Consider the following 17156-nt stretch of genomic DNA (forward strand, 5'->3'; position numbering starts at 1 on the left):
GACCACTCTTACCCAGTCCAAAGATCAGGGCTTGATCCATCAACGTTTTTTAGCTCACTGCACCATCCCAGCTCAGAACTTGGCTATATATATTAGCGTGGAAGGGTATACTCAGACATGAGTCCCTTGCTCACTGCTCCATCAGGATTCAAGCAAGCCGGGCCGACGACGCCTGAAATGGCAGAAACCGGTCCCCGGAAGCTTGTCTCCTTTCTGGTGAAGAATTGGCTTGGTAGTTTGGTCTGCCCTGTTCCCATGATGCACTGGGCCAGGGACAGACTAATTTGCATATAGCCAGGTTCTGAGCTGGGATGGGGCAGTGAGCTAAATAACGGTGATGGATCAAGCCCTGATCTTTGGACTGGGTAAGAGTGGTCTGCTTAATTCAGACACTCTGTTCATCACCACCCCCTTTTCTGAATCATTTTGTCCACCATAAGCGTGGAAGGGTATACTCAGACATGAGTCCCTTGCTCACTGCTCCATCAGGATTCAAGCAAGCCGGGCCGACGACGCCTGAAATGGCAGAAACCGGTCCCCGGAAGCTTGTCTCCTTTCTGGTGAAGAATTGGCTTGGTAGTTTGGTCTGCCCTGTTCCCATGATGCACTGGGCCAGGGACAGACTAATTTGCATATAGCCAGGTTCTGAGCTGGGATGGGGCAGTGAGCTAAATAACGGTGATGGATCAAGCCCTGATCTTTGGACTGGGTAAGAGTGGTCTGCTTAATTCAGACACTCTGTTCATCACCACCCCCTTTTCTGAATCATTTTGTCCACCATAAGCGTGGAAGGGTATACTCAGACATGAGTCCCTTGCTCACTGCCCCATCAGGATTCAAGCAAGCCGGGCCGACGACGGCTGAAATGGCAGAAACCGGTCCCCGGAAGCTTGTCTCCTTTCTGGTGAAGAATTGGCTTGGTAGTTTGGTCTGCCCTGTTCCCATGATGCACTGGGCCAGGGACAGACTAATTTGCATATAGCCAGGTTCTGAGCTGGGATGGGGCAGTGAGCTAAATAACGGTGATGGATCAAGCCCTGATCTTTGGACTGGGTAAGAGTGGTCTGCTTAATTCAGACACTCTGTTCATCACCACCCCCTTTTCTGAATCATTTTGTCCACCATAAGCGTGGAAGGGTATACTCAGACATGAGTCCCTTGCTCACTGCTCCATCAGGAGTCAAGCAAGCCGGGCCGACGACGCCTGAAATGGCAGAAACCGGTCCCCGGAAGCTTGTCTCCTTTCTGGTGAAGAATTGGCTTGGTAGTTTGGTCTGCCCTGTTCCCATGATGCACTGGGCCAGGGACAGACTAATTTGCATATAGCCAGGTTCTGAGCTGGGATGGGGCAGTGAGCTAAATAACGGTGATGGATCAAGCCCTGATCTTTGGACTGGGTAAGAGTGGTCTGCTTAATTCAGACACTCTGTTCATCACCACCCCCTTTTCTGAATTAGTAAGACTGCAGAGCATCATCGATATGCATGGCGAATAAATTTACCCCGTAAAGGCATGTCAAGAATTTTGGATTGAAGCTCCGGGTGGAAGGATATCGCCTTTACCAGCCCTGTCGGCATAGCACAGCGGCATCCACCATATGTCTGAAGGTTGTGGATGATTTGTCCATGGCTGTGTCAATGATCTCGGAAGAAGCTTGTGCACCTTCCTGCAGTATTTCATTTTCCTCCTTTTTCCTGTCTTCAGGGAAGTAGTCAAGGAACACCCAAAAAATCAGACCACATCTGCCTATCATAATGCCCTAAATTAGCCAGAGCATTAGATGCCCCAATGAGCGTGGCGGCCATGGCTGCAAAACGCTTCTCAATATTATCCAGTCTTCTGCCTTCCTTGTCCGGTGGTGCTGAACATGGTGCAGACTGGTTCCTGGAGCATCTTTGGGCAGCTTACATGACTACTGAGCTAGGACAATGTTGTCCTATTAGGCAGGTAGGTAAATACTCAGGTGCCTTGTATTTTCTGTCTAGCTAGAGGACAACCAATGCTACAAAAACTGGGGTCTTCATCAACTTAAACTCTCCTCCCACATATAATTCACGAATGGAATGGATCTCTTAGACTTTCTAGCTAAATCCTTGTAATATGTTTGCTTTACTGGCAGTAGAAAACTGAAGTAGTAAATCAAAGCATGTTCAAGGAGTTCCTGGAATCTCCATATATCCTCTGAAGGAGAGCTTGCCGGGGATGATGACAGGGATGGAGATGAAGGAGTGATGTAGTCTTTCCATTTTTGCCCCCAATTTATCTGGGGCTGGAGGAAGTTTCCCTTCCTCAGGCTGATTGCCCCCATCACTATCAAAGTAGTCTTCCCAGATAGTGATTGGGGGTAACACTGGCCTTTACCTCTGTTACAGAAGGCCTACAGGACTATGAGGCAGAAATATCACACCAGGGTGCCTCCACGCCCCAGCAGAGTATGAGGCACATGGCATTCGCCTCTGGGAATCTTTTGTAATAGTCATCCAGCATATGACTTAGGTATGACACCAAAGAGATCGGTACTGAAAGTGTTTTTTCTTGGAACATGCTGTTCAATATAGGGTTCCTCATAAGGATAATGCTCCTGAAACAAATGTTTTCTTTGTGGCGCTGACTGATGCCGGTCTTTAAAAGAATATTCACCTTCCAATTAAGTGAAAGCCTCTGCACAAGGATCCTCATCGTCCATGCCTTGACACTTCACATTGAGCTACGCGGGACTGTAAGCTAGCCCCAAAAGACCTTCCTCACCACACTCCTACGTTTCAAGGAGATGTACAGGAGGCAGTGGCAATACCTTGCTAGGAGAAGTTTGATCTGGGAGCAGAACCCCAGGAATTCCCTTCATGGAATTAAAAACAGGCTGGTTTTGGGCCATTCACTGCCTCAACGATGACAAAATGGCCGGTTTACCACAAACTATGCTTGGGAGTGAAGACGGTCGTACCGCTGGAGATTTAAAAGTTCCCATCAACGGAATCACCCCTGAAGATGGCGTCGACAAGGTGTTGGTCGCTGGAGACTTCGTAGACGAAGATGATGTTGTTGTTACTGATGCCACAGCTGTCACTGGCAAGGATGGTGATTTCTTCGACGACAATGCACCTGTGAATGAGCTGATTTTTTCCAATAATGGTTACATTATAGGAGTAAAACCAAAGGGGATGATGGACGGAGTGTTGAACATTGCAAGTACTCACCCCCAGTCAACTGATCTGGGTTTAATCCATCATCATTCTGTAGCTCACTCTGCCACCCCAGCTCAGATATAGGAGTTACAGGTGTAGAAGATGAAGAGGAGGATTTTGTAATGAGAGGAAGGTGGAATTACTTGTTTTTTTGCCAGATTTCTCAGACCTATAGTCCTTTGAAAGATATATTGATTTTTTAGGGTTCTTTTAGTATGAGGCAGAGCCCTCATTTTTAACTTTTCTTCCCTCTAAGGAACGACTGAGTCCCTCATCTTCAGATCCAGATTCCAAATAGGTTTTTTTCCTCTGGAGCCAGAGGAGAAGCCTGGCCTCTCTTTCCTTTAAAGTATTGCCAGAAAAGGTTCGGCAATATTTACATTCCATGGACATATGATGTTGACTTAAAATAAGCCAAGATGACCACTATGTTTTTTGAAGCGAAGTAATTAGCCTTTTCTCTATAGATCAGCACAGACGTTCTGCTTATGGGAAAGTTTAGTAAGACACAGAGGAGGCTAAAAGGAAGTGGGCTATTATCAGAGCCTTGATCCAAACAAAATCACACGTGCTAACTGCTGAGATCAACTATGCTACTGGGAAAATGTATACCGCTACAGGTTGAATACTGTAATGGCAGCACAAAGTTAGCATTTCATTGCTAAAGGCCACACCATATCAGCCCTTATAACTCAAGGAAACTTTGGCTATCATACATTGAGGTTGGAGGCTAAAGGAAGTCTTATTTTGGAAGAATCTTATGTTGATCGTGGCAAAATTGGAAATGAATTAGTCCCCACAGCACATAATTAACTTTAACAAGTTGGCATCATTGAATAAACAGGCCACAATAATTCCCTTCCCGGTTTTAACATACTTAAAATAATAAAAAGAGTCAACATTGCAAAAGTTTATCAGATGAGTAATGAGCATAGATTCATAATGATTTGTTCTGGTACACACAGGAGGTGAGTTAGGGTCTTCTTAGATAAGCTATCGCACCGACTATCATGCGCTGGGGTGACACAGATGCATAGGCTGCAGGAGGCGGAGGATAGCAGAAATAGCTTCACGAATGAGCATCAATCCTGGATGCAATGTGGACACGCCTAGTGATCCTCAAAGAAGTCATCAATTGTCAACCAGGATTTGTAAGGTGGATGGCTGTAGTGACTGAACCAGCAGAGCTTTTCACTGGGGAAGAAAAGTGAAAAGTTGCCAAAAGGTTCACAAACATAGAGCCAGATAGGCTATGGGGCAGATATGGAGCTCTTCAGAGGCACTGCAACACTCTAAGGTCCTGAATATGAGTAGACTAGTAAAAGATGAGTAATTTACAGCACCCGGGAAATATTGATACACTGGGCTAAGGTATTTATGGGGGTCGATTAATCCCTAATATTCTGAATTTTCGGTTGCATAAAGCAGACCTGCATGCTACATTGGTGTTTACCATACATAATACTGCATTTACTGGAGTTTTCTCACACTCTTTCCCTGATACGACTTGGTAGGGTTGACCTGCCACAATTTAGGAGGGGAAAATTTCAGGGATGCACTGTTTAGTATAAAACTTAGAATTTTGATCCTGACACAAACACGCTTTTATAGACATTGAAATTTACCATTTTTAATCAGAGCCAAAGTAGGTAAGTTAAGCCTTGAATGGTGGCTAGTCAAAGTGGATACACCAAGCAGAATGGCTTTTTGTAAAGGAAAAGTTGGAGTGGCTTCACACACAGCGGATTTTGATCATCAGACTTTTTTCTGGGAGATAAGATTAGGCAGTCCCCAAGAGGCAGAAGAATGCCCTGAGCTCATTTGTTAAGCTACATTGATTGGTGCAGTAGTAAATCTTGCCAGTTTCCCACTGCTAATCGATAATCCGGATTATGAACGGGTCAGTGCTATCTGATGGCTGCACAGGGGTCGGAATTCTGAGTTGTGTGGTATTTACTGCACTCTATAATTGCCAAGTGAATGAAATACCTCACCCTTTGTTAAATTTCAACGGGTCAAAGCTGATGTCATTTAACAGGACAAAACAATACTGTATTTGGTGTAACATGCTGACTTTGGTGCAGTAAGCACAAAAGTCTATATATATATATATATATGCAGGCTCCAAATTCCTTAAACATGCCCAGCCGGGCTACATGAAAAACCAGCACTCTCGAAGGCAGCAGCAGTGATTCAGCAGATAAGTTTATTCAAAAACAGACGCGTTTCGGGAATAGAATCCCTTCGTCAGTGTTAACATCGGAAAGTGATGTGCGGCACCATTATCTATGTTTGCAGATTGTATTAACACAAACAACGGACTTAAACGTCCATACGCATAATGCACGCCATCTTTAAACATGTTCATTCTCACATGTAGCAATAACGAAATATCTTGTTTGCTCTTTCATGTTAAAATCATTTCAAAAGAACCGCCAAATCTTAACCCCCAAATGCATTACCAATGCATATTTAGGAATTTGGAGCCTGCATTTACTTACGCGAACACCATCGCGTTACTAAGCACCTGCTTTCAGAGTGACTCGTTTGTTTGGTGTGTCTGGAGCTTCATATATATATGTATTGAGGCCAGGTTAATTTTCGTTGTGATTTACTAGCGAAACATTTTGCACACAGTCTCTCTTTTATGTCTACCCATGTTTGAAGGAGAAAGGGGAAGGCTATATATACCTTTGAATGTTTGGAGCCATTTAGATTGATAAAGCCTGCTGCGCAGGCGAAACGCGTCTCTCTTTTTTGCGAGGTCGGGGGTGACCCGAAACAACATTAAATTGGCCCCATACTTTCAGACCTGGGTACGTGCCTCTTCTTTTAGAAGTTGGATTGTGGTTGTGGATATATATATATATATATATATATCTATATATAATATACACCAAAAACATGGAATTGCCACTATTTATTCCACCCAAAAAATTCTGATCGCCAAATCCAGTCTGACACCTGGGGGTAATTCTAAAGGTACGGAATCTATAATTGCAGTCTCTTTCAGACTCGGAGACAGATAGTCACAAACACACACATGCATACACACACACACACACGCACACGCACACACACACACACACACTAAGAAAAATAGCCTTTATGCAGAAAACCGAAGAGAATGTAATTAAACTCAAAATGTAAAATGGTTGTACAATTAATCCCTTTTCTCCATATCTTTTCACATTATGGGGCTGAATGAACACATGACCCTATTTTACAGGGTGAGGACAAACTTTACCTCATATTTACATAGTACTGCTGCACCCTACTCCTAGGTTAATTTTCCTAGAAGTCCGGATATGGGGTGATCACAAAGTTTCGGCACCATAAGTTGTGTTGCCCTGGTGCTGTTGGACACTCAAGGAAGCAGCCAGCTTATGTCATATCGGTGGATGCAGTTGGATCACCTTTAAGTTAATCTATTAACTTGCCTCTTAAACCTACATGAAAGTGGCTAGGAGTGCTAGTGAAACGGTTTAGGTTGGTTTAATGTGTGTGTTTAATGTTTATTGCTATACTGTCAAAAGATTGGAACAGTCCTAGTGGCACTAAGTGTTTATGTTGAGAAATGCCTATAATGGAAATTATAAAATGTGTTCGTCTCTTTTTCAAGGCAAACTAATATTTAAAAAAAATCACATTTTTATTAAACCTGCAACATAATTTTTTCCAAACAAAACTGATGTGGTCTGAGTCATTTGATTGTGATCTTGGGTCATTTGCATTGATAACAAGTAGTCAGTGTCTATGTCTTGCTATGGGATATCAGCACTATGTATAATGGCACACAAGACAAACCTTCTCCACATAGAAGCTGAGCTGCTTGGCTGACAGATGTAGAATGGGAGCGATAAATTCACAGGTAACTTCCACACTCATAATGAGTTCCTTCCCGGAATGCTTTCCAATGATGGCGTGGCAGATTAGCCTTTCCTTCACCAGCTGTATGAGAAATACAAATTCCAGCATTCAGCAGATACATTTATGATGAACCTACAGACATTCCAATACATTGTTCAAACAGCAAATTACAACCATTTTCACTCTTCAGAAAAAAATAGTTATACCCTAACTTTTGGACATAGTGTACAGGCTCATGCTATTCACACCAGAGCTATAAATATTCAGATTGCATGAACCTTACAGGCTCAAGCCTCACACACAAAAGCTGTCCTCAAACTAAATAGATCTATCTTGTCCACAAACCTAATGAAAAAGTTACTTTGGTATCTCAGTTTATGGAGGATACACTATCTACCCACAGATTCCTCTCCTTGTGAATAACTCAGGTGCCATATTGGTTCTGGAAATGTTTTCTTCAGCGATCCCCTCATGTGTCAGTAGGTGGCTTCCTGCAGATCCACATCAGGTCTGTCGCATCCCAGATGTGGCGTCGGGACCCTACATATCCGCCACCTCTGCACACTGTTGTCAGTTTCTTTCAGCTCAACTGTCCATATTGTTGAATGAAGAGCATTTTGAAAAACAGATTATGCAAGTGTGCAGATCTCTAGATTGGAATTGTATCTATTTGGGCTGCAAGAGTCTACTCCACAGATCAGGTAGGGTGGTGCGTCAGTGAGGGACCGAATATCCACCAAAAGAGCGTTACTGAAGGTAAATACGTTTTTGTTCTGATCAATACTTGAAACTGTGGATTTCTCAGCTTGTAAATTAATATCAGAGCAGTACCTGCCTGTGGGAAAGTAGGAGCTGCTCTAATGGTAACCTCCACTTTTTGCTGGTGTCATTATGTTTTACTGACTAATCTGACTAGGATCCTGCTAATCAGGGCCCCAGTCTCTGTGCTTCTTCCCAAAATTGGACATGGTGAGTACTTAGGTACACTCCAGAATGGCTACTGGTGTACCCTGATAAGTAACTAGTATATGGTACTAAGGTACCTGGCGCATAGGTACACCAGGGGTCTCCCATGGGCTGAAACATGCATTATGCCACCCATGAGAGACCGCTCAAAATGTGACTCCAGGTCTGCAATTGCAGCATGTGTAAACTGGTGCTAGCACCACTTACAAAAGATATAAGTTTCCTTATATCTGAGGTCACTGCGCTAAAAAACCTATAAGTTACCCCTAATGCAGGCCTTTCAACCCTGAAGGCAGGGTGCTTGGTTCGAAGTGCGAGGGTGCTCCTGCATTAGCAGGACACCCCTACAATTTTCGGAGTCCATTCTTCCGGGTTGTAAGTGCATCAGCCATTAAGATACATAGAGTGGCCATGCGTCATTACGCAATGACCATCTCTAAACTGGCTGTAATGAACCCTGTCATGTTTGGTATCAAACATGTTGGAATCATACCCCTAGCACTGTAAAGCTCCTCCAGGAGGCCCTCAGTGCTCCTGGTGCCAGTCTTTTAGACCCTACAGCAAACTATGGCTGCTGCCGACCAGAGACACGATTCTGCCCTCCTGCTGCTGAGCCAAGCTCGAACAGAGGAAGGCAGGACCATTAGGTCTTCCGTCACAGGTAGGTGTAACCAACTCCCTGACAGGGCTTAGTGTATTAGGACAGGGTGGGGGCGCTTGCCAGTAAATATAGCATGTTACAACGCATGCCATCACATCGCGTTCTATTACAATGCAGTTGTTACAACAACCGTGTTGTTAGGACGCGATATCTTTACATCGCAAGTCATTAGAGCAACTTGCTGTAGGGGGCACGCTGGACTTAGGAATAGTATAATTTACTATTCCAACTCCAGCCTGCTCAACAGTAGGGTGTTGGAATAGTAAATTATATTATTCCTTATGTTAGAGTGCCCCCTACATCAAGTCGATCGAATGACTTGCGATGTAAAGGTATCACGTTTTAACAATGCAGTTGTTGTAACAACCACGTTGTAACAGTAACGCGAAGTTATGGCAGCGTTGTAAACGCTGGTTCCACTTGCCAGCACCACTCAGTCTGCTTGAGGGGCACATTTGGTGCCCTCCATGCATAGTCCAGTTCAAACCAGATCAGAGAGCCGCTGGCTCCCGCTTTGGTGTGAAACTGGACAAAGGACACGGGAGTTTCCTACCCGTGTCCAGGCCCTCCTCTGCGAGGGACCCCTGAATTGTCCCAACCTTTTCCTTGGGGTACTTAAGGGCTTAGCTGTGGGTGGGTCCCCAGATTCGTTGTGGGACGAGATTCAGATCACATATCACTTCAACTTCAACCAATTGGGCACTCTGGACCTCGCTAGACTTCCTGAGTTTGACTTGTGTTTTCTCTATATAGAGTGTGACAATAAGACGACGTTCCCGCTACGGTCCCAGGTTCAGAGAATTACTTATAAACTCTGGTAAGATGTTTTGTGTCACACGCTCTAATGTTTATTTTTTTTCCTTTTTCCTTTGAAAATAATGGGATTAGGAGGATAAAGAAACCTTTTTAAAGAGGTTCGGAATTACAGTGTCCACAAAATTTCACAGGTGTCTGAGTACTTGTAATAGCATGACTATTCTTTTGTTGTTTTTTATGAATGAGAAATGGGGCACAATACAGAAGTGCTTTGAAGACGGGGAAATTGAAACTATACGATGGTGTTTTCTAAAAGGGAGCGAACAGGACTTTGTATGTTTTGTCTACTTTACAGAAAATGAATACACTACAGATAAAGTAGAAGGCGCAACTTATTTTTTAATATAAAAAATTAGGTTTTTCACATAGACCAAATTTGGGGTCAGGACCATACATTCCAAGGGATATACACCCTGAAGAAGGCCTTTTTGACCCATGGGGCTAAAGTGGAAGGCCAAAACATGTTGGTACTTCCAGTGGGGATTTAAGGGCAGTTACCCCTCCTGTATATCCCAGATCGCATTATTTTTTAACCCTATCAAGGGGAACCAAGAATAAAGGTATTGCAAAGGTATCTCCTTAGACCGTTTTATTCTATTACTTTTCTGCACTAGAGATCCCTTCTTGAGGGAACACGTTCCCCTTTCAAGAACTTCCTTTCTTTTCTTTTTCTCCCTCACCCTACAAAAACAGCGCTCCATCCAGTGCGTTGGTCTGCGCCTGGACGTCTGCAGCAGCCCTTTGATGAAGCATGCCACTGCATAGTGGGTGAGGGAGGTATTATAAAATGTTTTGATTTTCCCTCTTCTTTAATTTCTCACTAAGTAATTATTCCTACGTACTGGAGGGGGTAGGAACAAAATAACTTCTCAATTCAAATTGGGTTAACATCCCTGGCCCTGTTTTTATTAATCCTTCTCTCTTTCGGTGAGTATAAGATATTTGAAGGGGAGTCAGGAAAGGCTCATTCCCTTGTCTCTTTGTTGTGATTTTTGATACCAAACATGACCTGGTTCGGTGTAGCCATTATGTAGCTGGACATCTCAACGTGCCAGTGTCCACTACATATCTTAAAATGGCTACCTCACCATGACAAAGCCCAGAGAATAGAGTTGGGGTCTGTAGGGGTACCTCCGCACATGCAGGGGTACCCGCACACTTGTAGCCATGCTCCTGCACTTGGACTGAAGGGTCTACCGTAGGGGAGACTTATAGGTTAAATGTGAAAGGTGCAAGCAACATTTCACCCAGACAGCGATAGCAGCTCTGCGGACACAGTTTGTATGGGGTCCCATGGGTGGCATAATACATGATGCAACCTCTGAAGTACTAATTCCCTGGGTACCTCAGTACCGTACACTAAGGACCTACAGGCGTGATTCAGATCCAACACTAGTACTATAGATCAGATTGTGAGATTCCTGTCTATTAAGTGGAAGATATTAGACATTGATAGGGGGTTGCCGTATGTCACCTTTGTGGATCTGCGAGCTGAATTTGATCTTGTACCAAAGGCAAAACTTGGGGTGGCTTTTCAAAATATCGGGGTCCAGCGGGGACTATTGTCCCTGATACAAGCTTTAAATACGTAAAACTTTGCGAGGGTTAGGTGGGGCTTTGCAGGGGAATTGGCGAAAGACATTCCAATCAGAAGAGGAGGTAGACAAGGGTGCATTTTGGCCCCTACACTTTTTGTTTTGAACATAAATTGTTGCATCCCCTATCTTTTAAATTATGGAAATGACTTCCCAAAGGTGAAGGCTTACAAAATCCAGTGTTCTCCTTTTTGCAGATGACACTTTGTTATTATCGAAGACTCCTTGTGGTCTATCTATCCTCTTGGACAAATTTAATACTTTTTGTATAGAGCATGGCCTGGAAATTAATAGTAACAAAACTGAGTACATGGTCTTTTGTGCCAGAAGGAAAACCTCTAAGGATAAGGTATTCTAAGCGGGGGTGGGCGGGGCATAGGAAAGGGTACATGAATTTGACTATTTGGGCACAAGATTGGAAGATTTCCAGATACAGAAATGTGTTATGACTTTAAAACAAAGAACAGGGTCTATCATAAGATTTGCCAATGGATCACCCACTTTTGCTGTCTCCCCCCCACCGTAGATATATAAGATTCAAGCTTGTGTTGGGGCAGATTTATGGGGGCACTGTAATCTTAACACCCTTGAAAAAACTGAAAATGCCTTTATAAGGACCTTCTTGAGACTCCCCACTTGTGCGCCGACTCGGCCATTTTGACTCGATCTAAACCTTGTAAATTTCTGACATTGCTATGTTGAGACATATCCAATACTGTATAAGGCTCTGGACCGACGAGGATTTAGGTTCCTATAGGGATTGTAATAGAGTCATATTAGATGATCATCATGTTGGGTTGATCCCCTGGCTTCTCCATATTAAAAATAGGCTATTCAAGTTGGGTCTGGAAGGTTTTTAGCTGCAGCCTTCTGCATTGCCACAATGTGCACGGGATACGCTGAAAATGTCCTTTTGTTATTTTGTACTAGGTGCAAAACTTTCTGCTGCATCCCCTAGTACCTTGGTAGACTCCTTGATGTTTAAATGTGAACCTGAGTATAAGCAATACCTGCATATGGTTATTAATCCTGCTGCATGTGTACTTTTTGTAAAATTTAGATTGGGAATCTTAGCGTAGGCCACGTTTACCCATTCCTGGAGAAAAAGGGAGATATACTGAATCAGTGCCCAATGGGTTGTCAAGTACCAGAGAATATTAAACACTTGTTATTTTTCTGTAAGGCCTCTGTTAAACCGCGATCAAGCTGGATTATTCCTCTTTGCAAACTTCTCTGTTTATGGGACCACCACTTAACTCTTAAATAGTATGCAAAACCAACACCAGAGACTGTGTGATGTATTCAATCGCTATATACTTGTCGACAATATGGTATATTAGTTCGAATGGTTCTTAAAACAGTAAGCATATCTCTTGCACTCTTATTGTCCTGTCTCAAGTGTATTTATGATTGGTTTTTAACCCTTTTTATTGGAGATTTTACTTAACCTCCTTATAAATCATTTTAGCTTTGGTCACTTTTTTCAAATATATTTTACCAGTTTTACATAATATTATGAATTTTAAAACATGATGAGATTCGTATTGTTGGACTGTATTTTCCCACATGATTCTGTATTACCTAGAATTTTTATTTATGAATTTGTATATTTTTACTATACATCTATTCTAAATAATTTACATTGTACCTTTTATGATACTATTACAACCGAAATAAAGGAAATATGAAGATGATGACCTACAGTCATACCCCAGTATACCAATTGTGGGGTGTACATAGTACTTACCCGCAAATTTAGAGGAGAGACCACTGTCACTCGGGTCCTGGTTAGTAGGGTCCCAGTGAACTACAATGAAAACATAGACACCAGTCAAAAGGTAAGGGGTATCTAAGTTAGAAAGATCTTACTTTCCTACAATAGATACCAAAGAAGTACCTCCCAAGGTAGTAGGTCCGTTGATTGGTTCAGCTTAAAAAGTCCTGCAGGACTAAATGAGCAAAAAAACTCATTCCAGTGGATCTGACGACTGTCAAGGCCGTAGTGCTTAGTGAACATGTACAGGGTTGCCCAAGTAGCTGCCTAACAGCTATCTAAGAAAGGTTTTCAGGTTGTTAGTGCAGTGATAGTAATCGTGGTCCAGGTGAACTGAGTCTTCAGACCTTCTGCAGCCAATGCGTAGCATATTTTAATAAAGAGGACTAGCCTTTGTGAGATGGTCTGTTTCTGCACTGCCTTTCACTTCTTTGCACCAGGTCACCCCACAAAGCGTTGATAATACATCAGATCGGACAATTTGAAGGAGTCACCATTCTGATACAATGCTTTGCCACCCCTAAAGGAAGTGGCTGACCCTGCCTCCCACTGGATAGCTGTCACCAAGGGTGCACTAAAGAGGTTTTGAAATTTGTTGCCAGAGGGATGTGGGACTGGGACATATGCTGTCTCTAATGGCCAGGTCATTGTCTGTTGGGCCTACGGCTTGACCTTGATAGGGTTGGGAGGCCTGGTGTGCAGGTGGTGGGATCAGACACTGTCCATTGGCCAAGCCCTTGGAATATCCCCTAAAAGGGTGAAACCATTGGGAAGACTGCCAGACTGCAAACAAAAGGCCTCAAAAGCATGTCATTACTTAAAACACTCCTTGATCAAGTCCACATTTTCACCAAATAGGCTTCCCCTGTAACTCACTGGAGAAACTTGTGGATCATGTGTGGTGCAGGAGCACCATGCTCGTTTTCACAGCCCTTCCCAGACAGCAAGTAGTTTCTAGGACTTGGCGGATGACCAACGTGGCTGCATCCCGGACCTCAGGTAAGGCTTGGGCCAAAGAAGCTTATAGCTCTTCAGAGACTGCTAGCAAGGTTTCACTGACAAAATCCTACAGCTTGTGGTGTAGCGTTCAAGTAGGCAACCCGCACTGACCAACTTCAAGGGAAGGCGTGTGAGGAAAACATTAGTTTGCCAAAGGTTTCCACATGTTTGGACTCTCTGGACAGAGGGGAAGTTTAGAATGCATTAGGGTTCATTTTGCTGCTGGACATCTGTATCACAAACTTCTTCTGAGTTGGATGCTGGGTTAGGAAATCTGGGTCCATGGCAACGGGGAATCAGAGAATGGTTAGGTCTAAATGCTCAACAGCTCCTCTAAGCTCCTTATTGCAAGGTAGGAGAGGTTCAGTCTGAGCCTTGAAGAAACTTCATCTGCAAATTAGTTTTACCTCCATAGTTGGGAAGTGGAGAGAAAGGATTTCAGAAGCCCTTCTATTCACAATGGCGAAAGATGTACTTTTCTCTGTTGCTGTTCCAGAAAATCAACCCAGTATCAGGTGTGGTGTCCAACCTACAGGTATCTTGCTGGTTCATGTTCAAATTGTCTTCCTCATAAGGTGGGGCAAACTCTTCCTCAGCTCCATGTGGATCATTCTGGTAAAAATGTGTTGTAGGGTTTGTGCTTGACTGGAAAGCAGTAGAATAGTGTCTGAGTCTAATGGAATAATTATTGGTGTGCCACATCAAGATGTGAAGGCAACCTTGTGGGGTTGTGATGAAGCCTGCTCTGAGTCGGACACCACAGTGGGTTTTAACTCCTCCACTGGAACCAGAGGGTTCTGTGCTGGTGTCAACATTTGAGGGACCAATGCAGATTTCGGCACTGTCCAGAAATCGTCACCAGCACGGTGTGGAACCAAAAGTAAGTTCAGGCAGTGCCAAGGACAGATCCACCAGAGGTAACCTATCTGGAGAACCCTTGCAGACTCATGGGGCCCAAAGGCAGCCCAGAGGGAGCCGGAAGTGTGACAAAGATACACAGCATGGTCTCTTGAAAGGATTTGATTTGCTGAGACGTCATCGACTGACCCGGATCCTCGAGGTGCTTTGGGGCTAGGAATGAAATTGGCTCCTCAGTTGAACAGGAGCAACACCATGAGGCTAGAGCCTTTTCTAGAGAATAAGAGTGGTCAAAAGGGGCAAGACCCACTTGGACTTTATATGTTTCTACTTAGATCTACCCAAAAATTTCAACTACAACAAAGATCTGCCTCAGGAGTGACTTCGGGAGCTGGTCCACATTCTCGACTTAAACCTGAAGTGGTGCCTGCATGGAGTCTTGCTGCGCTTTGCACGCAGAGCATCACTTCATTTTCTTGGAAGGCTTTAGGATTCATCTGGGTGCAATCCACGCATTCTTTGGAGTCGTGCGTTGAAACCAAGCATTAAAGGCATACCTCATGGGGTTCAGGCAAAGATATAGGTTTGCGACAGGTACTATAAGATTTAATCCTTGTAGTTTTTGTTGGGGGGGGGCGAGGTTGACATGCTTCCTTACACAGTGGGAAAAAATATTTTCACAGAGTGAAGAATAAGCTGCGCTCTGGATCCAAATGTGTATAAAGAAAGGTCACTGACGGTTGCAAGCATGGATGGTGCATATCTGTGGCTTCGCTTGTCGCCTCTGGAGCTCAATGGAGTTGCATGACGCCACCTACCAGTGTACAGGAGCACTGCTTTTATTGTTTTTTGGATCCAGTCTGGTGCCTGGGGATATTCACAAGGTGAGGATCCTGTTGTTAGAAGTATACAGCAGAAAAAGTGCATGCAGATAACCAAATGAGAAAAACATTATACTGGCTATTATTAAAATGAAAAGGTTTAAGGTGTGAGTGCTCTGCCGTTCTCATGTAATTACATGTAGGAATGTAGAAATGCTATTGGTCCGACTTTTACACTGGTATTTTCTCAACCATACACCAGCTAAGTATTACACTCTCCTAAACTCCTGCTGAACACAATGGGTGGAAGCTTTCCTTTGAAGTTCACCCTTGTGCAGTAACTTTCTCCAACTTGAAAGATTTTATCCTGGAAATCCGACCCTTCATTTTCTAGGACCAGCTGGCAGTTTCTGAGTAGGTTTACTGTAACTATGGAAACCAGCAAAGCCATAGCAACAAGGGGGTTCCAAGCACCGGCACCTGGAGCTGCCATGGAAACATGGGGCGCCGAATACTGCTGGAAAGGAATTGATCTTGTTCCATGTTAAATGTCAAGAGATTATTCAAGCAAATGTCGGGGTTAAATAGTTCCTATGACAGGAAGGCCATTTGCGGTGGTAGACTTTTTCTTAAGTCAGTGCTTACACCTGAAAACTGTATTTGAAATACATATGACAGCTAGTTAAAAACCACACTAAGTTAACAAAAGATTTATTGACCCCGGTAGCGGCACTCGAAAACGTTACCATTACGGTAAAGCCTCTTTTACTATGATCGTTTTTGTCTAGCTTAGTTTCAAGAGTAATTACATTCATTCTTAGCTGATATTTATCACATAAGTTACAAGACGGGCTATGATGTTTTGATAAGTAGTTAGCTGCGCAAAATACATTAAAGTTGATGTCCTTTTTACTGCAGCATGAGTGTGACGTCCAAAATGTATTTAAAAGAAAGTTCCACGTATCTTCGACAAGTTAACTCAACTGTTTCCTGTGGTATACAGTATCTAACTCAAGGTCGCTATGAGTAACAGTGGAGTTCTCTATTTCTGTAGTGATGATATGGCGATTGCCATAGCAACATTATCACTAGAATGTTATTGTTGGAATTGTGGGGACAGTTGGATGAAGGCACATCTCAGACCTGATGTTGTTGGATGGGGTTTAAGGTTTATCAGTACTTAAATAAAGAAGATATTGTTTTACTTCATCTGATGCTGTCTGCGATATTGACTTTAACACTGGCGACAAGCGATTTGGAGACATCCCTACGCATCATAGACTGCAGGTCATGGTGAAAATAAGAGGAGACCCTAACACAAGGGTCGGTGCCAATTTCAAAATAGTTGTGTCATGCAGCATTTCTCCTTAAAAGAAGGAGTTAGAGCTGACCGGTGACGATTTCAAATACTTTCAGGTACCTGTTTGTTATTACTTTTGTAATCCTGGGAACATTGTGTCCAACGGTCGCCCGGTCATGATACAGTGAGGGGAAACCATCTCATGGACCCTATCGTACGTCTGTGCATGCTCCTGCTGTGTCATCTCCCAGGGCTACCATTTGCATTGTCTGACATTCCTTCAGTACCGCTGGTATCCTATTTTTATATAT

The 17156-nt window shown here is 43.5% G+C and overlaps 1 protein-coding gene across 2 annotated transcripts in view; it reads right to left on the minus strand.

The window, feature by feature from the left end:
• HYDIN (HYDIN axonemal central pair apparatus protein) overlaps window positions 1-17156 on the minus strand; it is a 3619565-nt gene that overhangs the window by 2666069 nt on the left and 936340 nt on the right. For both annotated transcript variants that reach the window (XM_078670948.1, XM_078670947.1), the window contains exon 21: window positions 6993-7136. In XM_078670948.1, coding sequence (XP_078527074.1) covers window positions 6993-7136 — 144 coding nt within the window. The remainder of the gene's footprint in view (window positions 1-6992; window positions 7137-17156) is intronic.

The sequence above is a fragment of the Lissotriton helveticus genome, chromosome 12 (genome assembly GCF_964261635.1).
Source record: "Lissotriton helveticus chromosome 12, aLisHel1.1, whole genome shotgun sequence".
NCBI lineage: Eukaryota > Metazoa > Chordata > Amphibia > Caudata > Salamandridae > Lissotriton > Lissotriton helveticus.